The sequence below is a fragment of the Teleopsis dalmanni genome, chromosome 1, assembly GCF_002237135.1.
Source record: "Teleopsis dalmanni isolate 2A chromosome 1, ASM223713v2, whole genome shotgun sequence".
NCBI classification, from domain to species: domain Eukaryota; kingdom Metazoa; phylum Arthropoda; class Insecta; order Diptera; family Diopsidae; genus Teleopsis; species Teleopsis dalmanni.
Window position 1 is genome coordinate 232,681,938 of NC_051846.1, and position 6,777 is coordinate 232,688,714.

At 28.6% G+C, this 6,777-nt stretch overlaps 1 protein-coding gene across 1 annotated transcript; it reads right to left on the bottom strand.

Annotated features, from left to right (window-relative positions):
• Nucleotides 1-18: 18 nt before the first annotated feature.
• Nucleotides 19-1,540, bottom strand: LOC119667994 (the record flags this gene model as incomplete). The annotated part of the gene is given in 3 exon segments (XM_038077351.1): nucleotides 19-1,073; nucleotides 1,131-1,401; nucleotides 1,480-1,540. Coding segments are annotated over 3 exon segments (852 nt in total). The 3' UTR covers nucleotides 19-507.
• Nucleotides 1,541-6,777: the final 5,237 nt, after the last annotated feature.

A 6,777-nucleotide genomic window follows, 5' to 3' on the forward strand; every position in this document is an offset into this window, starting at 1 on the left:
TTTTTGAATTTTATCAGGAATTGAACTTGGTTTGATTAGAAGCTTGCACCAGATTAGATTTCCAAATTGGTGTAAGAAAAAAAAATTAAAAAAGGGGAAGAAAAACTTTTGAAGTTTAAAATGTTGCTGTCAAATTTAGTTCACCTACTGCCTATTAGATTTCATATTTCATATTTCTTTCTATATTTAGCAAGATTTCTTCCTATATTTCTGTTCCTTTAAATACAAATTATCTAATTATGCGATAATAAAATGGGCCTATAGGCCTGAGTGGATCCTTTGGGGTCACCGGCATAACCTAACCTAACTTAAATATAAATTAGCACAACCCTTTTCATATCATTTAATGTATTGCATTGTAATTATATTGTAATTATACATGCATACGATTCTGTTTATCAGGACCATGCATGGATCATAACAATATCAGCTTGTCATAGTTCAACATGACGACTTATACAGAAAATAAAATTATTGTTTCTGATATTAATATACTATTCATAATAATCAATTTATAGTTTCTAAATTTCCATAACGCATATTCAATTCCTCTAAAGCTAACTTTTCTTTAGACTCAATCTCTTTTAATGCTATTCTCTCTTTCATTTCTAACTCTAGTATTTGAATTTTTTCCTTACTCTCCAGCTCCTTCTCTTTTAAATATATTTCCCTTTGTTTAATTTCCTTTTCCAGCAAAAATCTTTCATGCTCAAGAGCAAACTGTTGTTCCGTAAGACTATGTTTCCTCCTACGTACCTCTAAATCTAACATATTGTTGTCCCTAAGCTCATTCATATTTGCTTGCATATCTAATGTTTCCGACAATGGCGTGTAGGAGTATATTCGCTTGCTAGCATTGTGTGACGGCGATGGAGAAATGCTTTCCAGATAGTCGTCTTCTAATTTTACATTTATAGAGATGTCTTCATTTGATTGATAGTTTTGTATCGATATTATAGTGTCATCGTCTCTTTCTATTAGTGTTGTATTAACAGGCCTTTGCTGACTAGTTGTTAAGTTTCCAAACACTACTCTTAAATCGTTAAACAAGGGACATATTTTAAGTCTTTGACCTGCAAAAAGAAACACTTGATAATACATTTTAATTAAAAATAAGTATAAATTTTTACCTTGAATTGTGTTTTCGTCTTGCCAAAGTCCATCTTCCGTTGGATTTGGTAAGTTTAGAGCCTTCTTATATACATCTCGTAGATTCCGTACCTTACAGCGTATATTCCCCCAATCAACTTCGATTTGATTTTTTTTGGCAAATCTTGTGTAGTAAATTTGTGCTGTTGGCTTCTCTATCGGTTTATTTTCATTTAAGAATTCAATGAGCAGTTTGTGCTCATAATCCGTCCACCTTTTATATGGTTCCTTCCGTACTCGAGTTCGTTTAATCTGAAAATGAAAGTGGTATATATAAATAATATTTCCTCTTCATAATAAATACTAATAAATTAATAAATTCATGTTTACTTTCTCGCTCGACATCGCACTTGCACGATTCCTTCGATAATTTCTTTTATTATAACAAATTCTAATTCATATAAATAAATTTATAAAATAGTAAATAAATTATGTAAACAGCTGGTATAAATTACAACATTACCACATTTAAAAAACACGATATTGTTAATTTACCAACATTCGCCTTCATACAGCTGAATGCAGGCAATAACAAAAACAAATACCATCTGGTAACTTGTGATAAAAATACTACGACCAGACGCACAGTGGTTGATTTAAGTACAAAAAGTGAATAAAATAAATTTTATAATACATTATTTTTTATTTTTATTATTAATAATATAATATAATAATAATAATATAAGATTAAAATAGTAATCATATAATAATAATATAATGTAACAATAATAATAATTGAATACAAAAATAATGATATAATATAAAAACAATAATATAATATTAAAATGTAATGATACAATATATATAGTATATTATTAAAATTTAAGCTGTCATAAAACATTTACATTATTATAATCTAAAAAACAAAATTCTATATTCTCACTGAAAATATTAATGTGGAAGTCTGATAAAATAAATAAAACTAGTATAATAATAATATAATATAAAAATATTAATATATTATAAAAATAATAAAATAATTTGAAAATTATAATATAATAATACAATATATAATATATTATAAAAACTTAATCTAGCATAAAACAATAGCATAATTATTATTAAAAAAACAAAATATTGATTCTAATTGAAAATGATAATGTGAAAGACTAATAAAAATGTATAAAAATATACATAAATAATAAATAATATAATAATATAACATATAAAAATTTAAGTTGCATTATCAGCATTTTACCAACATTAATATAATTTTTATATATAGTAAAAAAAACAGTGTATTAGATTCTTATTGACAATATTACAAAATTAGTAACACCAAAATGATAATATATTAAAAAATAATAAATTAATATAAAAATAATAGTATAATATAAAAATAATAATATAATTTAAAAATAATAATAATAAAATTTCTCTTTTGGTCTTTTTTTCTCTCTTAGTCTTTCTCTCGATCTTTGACCCTCTCTTAGTCTTTTAGTCTCTTCGTCTTTTCCTCTTTCTTTCGGTTTTTCTCTCACTCTTTCGTTCTTTATGTCTCTTTTTCGGTCTCTCTTTCTCTCTCTCGGTCTTTTTTCTCTTTCTCTCTTGGTCTCTCTCTTAATATTTCTATTTCTTTCTCTTTCTTTCGGTTTTTCTCTCTCTTTTTTCGGTTTTTTTTCTTTCAGACTTTTTTCTTTCGGTCTTATTTTACTCTCTCTCTCTTTATATCCCTCTCCGTATTTCTTTCCCTCTAAATCTTTTCTCTCTTTTTTAATCGGTATTTCTCTCTTTATCAATTTCGGTTTCTCTCTGCTTCTTTCGGCCTTTCTTTTACTCTTTCGGTCTTTTTCTCTGTGTTTTGTTCTTAATCTCTCTCTTTCGTTCTTTATATCGCTTTCTTAGTCTCTCTCTTTCGGTTTTTTTTCTCTTTATCTCGGTTTTTCTATTTTTTTGTCTTGCGGTTTTTCTATCTCTTTTTTCGTTCTTTTTCTCGATCTTTTTTTCTTTCGAACTTTTTTCTTTTTTTCCTCTCTCGCTTTCTCTTTATATTCCTCTCGATATTTCCTCTCCCTCTATATCTTTTCTCTCTCTTTTAATCGGTATTTCTCTCTCTTTATCAATTTCGGTTTCTCTCTCTTTTTATCAATTTCGGTTTCTCTCTGCTTCTTTCTCTCCTTATTTAATAAAAATATTTCTCATATCTTCTTATTGGAGTTCAAGTTTGTATTCTTTCCCCAAAATAATGGCGCTATTGAATTATATGTTATGTATGTTACTATCCATGGAAAGTAATTCTCAATTATATTACTTTTAAATTCAATATTCTTATATGTTATAATTTAAATTTGAGTTACATGATTTATAGTTAGTCATCAATCCTGGCATTGTGCGATCTGTGATTTCTATCGTTGAATATAATTCTCATTCATTAAACCATTACTTATATCCCCTTTACATACAAGTGCCACTCTAGATTTTCTAAATTTTACAATATAATCAAATTTAGCTAGCTTTCTATATACGATATACTCAAATAAATGGATTATAATTTAGTCCCACATACCACTTTTCTAACATAATTCATTTCCACGTGCATAAGGATCGAGAATATAACTATTATAACACTTTAGCAATTTATATTGAACTTCGCTTCGATCAATAAGTTGTCTGCTGATGCAACTTTAATCTATGTAGAATTTGTATCTCATTTTTACAAAATAAACTCTTAGTAATTAACTTTTCGAGAGATTTTATTAATCTCTCATGAGATTTTTAAACTAATATATTTTTATTAACTGTACAACCCATTTATCATCCTCAACTATGAATTCCAGTAAATGGATCACTTGTAGTGTTATACATAGACCTGAATACGATTTGCATGTGAATTCGGATTGCAAAGTAACAAAGAGTAATACTCCAGTCTAGTCAAATGTGAAAGATCCCACACAGTATTCTTACTAGATGTGTGATGCAACTTAAATGGGATGTTGACTTCAACGGAAATAACTAACACAGCAATGATAAAAGGACTCACGTGTTTTACAACTCCAATTGTAAAAGTGAATCCAAAGTCCACACCCGAGGCAGACTGTCGTTCATCTTTTTTAATACTTCCCAATACTTTCCCAGAAAGTCCTGAGGACCGACGTGCTTACGAGAGTTCCTAATGCAATATCCTAGTTATGTACATTATATACCATATTTAAATATTTATATTTGTACCAAATTTTTTTCTGTAAGAATTTGTAAAAATCATATATCAAATTTTGATGAAAGAGTAAAACATAGAAATTTCTATGTTCTTGATAGACGGTTGTAGTCTTCGATTATCTTTATGTAGATTTTTATTATTGCATATATAAATTCAAATTATTTTTATATTATGCATAAAAAATGATATATCTTGTTTACTAACTTTCATTGAATTAAAATAGCTGAGAATGTGATTTACAAATTTTATGCACTCAAAAATTGTAATTTTCGACCAAATTAGTTTCGAATGTAAATCAAATTTCCAATGTAATTTGCACAAAAAATATTAAAGAAAAAAAAAAAAATGAAAAAATTCTGAAAAAATAACTCAACCTTTGCGTTGTAAGTCCCAACCCATGAATATAAATCAGCAGTGAGAATTAGAAAAGGAATCAAGCAAATCATAATGCGAGGAATTTAAACAAACAAACGAAAAACAAATTTTACAATTTACATGCGAATCTGAATAGATGAGTTCGAGTATAAGGACGTACTAGTATCTGCATGACAATTGGGTGTTGGAAATGGTAGCACACTCTAACACTCCAACGCTTCAACACTTCAACATTCCAACACTTCGGTACCTCAACAGCTCAACATCTCAACATCTCAACACCTCCATGCTTCAACACTTCTTTCATTTGATAATTTACTGCACGGTTGACTTAAATCAGATTGGATGAATGAGTTGAACTATAAGCTATTTTCTGTCAACCCAATACTTAGACCAAACGAATGCCGGCGCAATTACCCATTCCGGATGCTCACCATCGCATCCAACCAATCTACGTGTGAATTTGTGCTTGTGCGGCGCTCAACTGAGATTTCATATTTTCTTTTCCGTTTGGTTGCATTTCATTTCCAATGCTTCTTCTTCCCATTGCAAAATTTTGCATATAAAATTTTTCATTTCATTTTGACTCAATTACAATTTACATGCGAATGGATTTCACAGTAATTCTCTCTTCATTTTTATTTATTCTGATTTTTTCTGTTTATTTGGAAATAAATTTGTAACGTGATTAAATTAATATGTAAAGTAAATATTGCATAAGGACACTCTTTGAGTCCTCGTGGATGTCAAATCATTCACTCATTTGTTTCAATAAAAATATTGTTAGAAAAATATATGAATCGTATCATTCTATCAAAAAAACCAACTGGTAATCCCAACTACCCCAGGCACATAGCCCGAGAGGGTTGAGGGTTTGAAAATATTTTAACGAAACCGAAGATTATATGTATACAATTATACAAATAAAATAAATAGTTAAAATTTATTCAATCTAATTATATATATATATATATAAAATATGTAAGGTATATATATATATTTATATATATAATGAAGTGGATAGGACACAAATCTTCGAGAGTGAAATTCAAACAACGAGAAGAAAACGAAGGCCGAGAAAGACATGGAGTGATAGTGTTAGGTAAGATATGAGAGATATGAAGATCATTAACTGAAAGATAAAAGCTAAAAATAGAGAAGGTGGAATGGAGGAATGTCGTATAGCAAGCTTAGGACCTACATGGACTATATAACTATGGATGATGATTGCACAAATTGTAAATCTGATAGCTATCGTTTATTTATTATTTTTGCTATATTTCTTCTCACATAAATCACCTTCATTAGAAAGTCTATAGTAAAACGATCTGTTGCAGCTGTGTTGATTGATTATATATTAGCCTTAGTTATTCAATATTGGTTTGTCCCAGACAATCGATTTCAGTATGCAGTAAGGTCCAGATTTAATGCGTAGAATATGGTGCTTTATAAGATATTAAATTTGAATTTGTTATAACTGGAAGATAAGGAAAAAATATGGAATATATTATGGAAGTGGCAATAGAATGGTCGAACTGAAACTGAATGAGTATGAGTTATTGGATTTGAGAAGCTACACAAATGCAGTCCTATCATCATATAAATTATAGGTTTCGTTTTTGAAATTCATGTCCTATAGAACAAAGACGTTTTTAGTGGCGCATTCTCATCTGCTAATACCATTAGGCAACATGTAAACTTGTTACTTAGTTGCATGACATATTTAAGACATTGGAACCGACTGCGGTCTTTAACATAAATTGACAGATGTAGAGTATAATAGTTAGGAATATTAAAAATGTAGTTCAGCAAATCAATTTCAATAGCACACACATCACTGAGCAATAGAAGTTGGATAGTGTCTTGAAAATAAATGAACTGCAGTAAGAGTTGTCAGCTTTTGTAGCAAGCGACTGTTTACTTAATCGATGGTTGGCCATAAATCTGTAAAAATCTTAGAACCGAATAATTATTGAATTTTAGAATTTCAGGTAAAATCGAAATAGACAAAAAAATGTTTGCTGTGTGTCAGAGAATTGACTAATTATTTAATAAATAATTTTAATGGAAATCGTTTTTAAAACTTTATTCCCAAC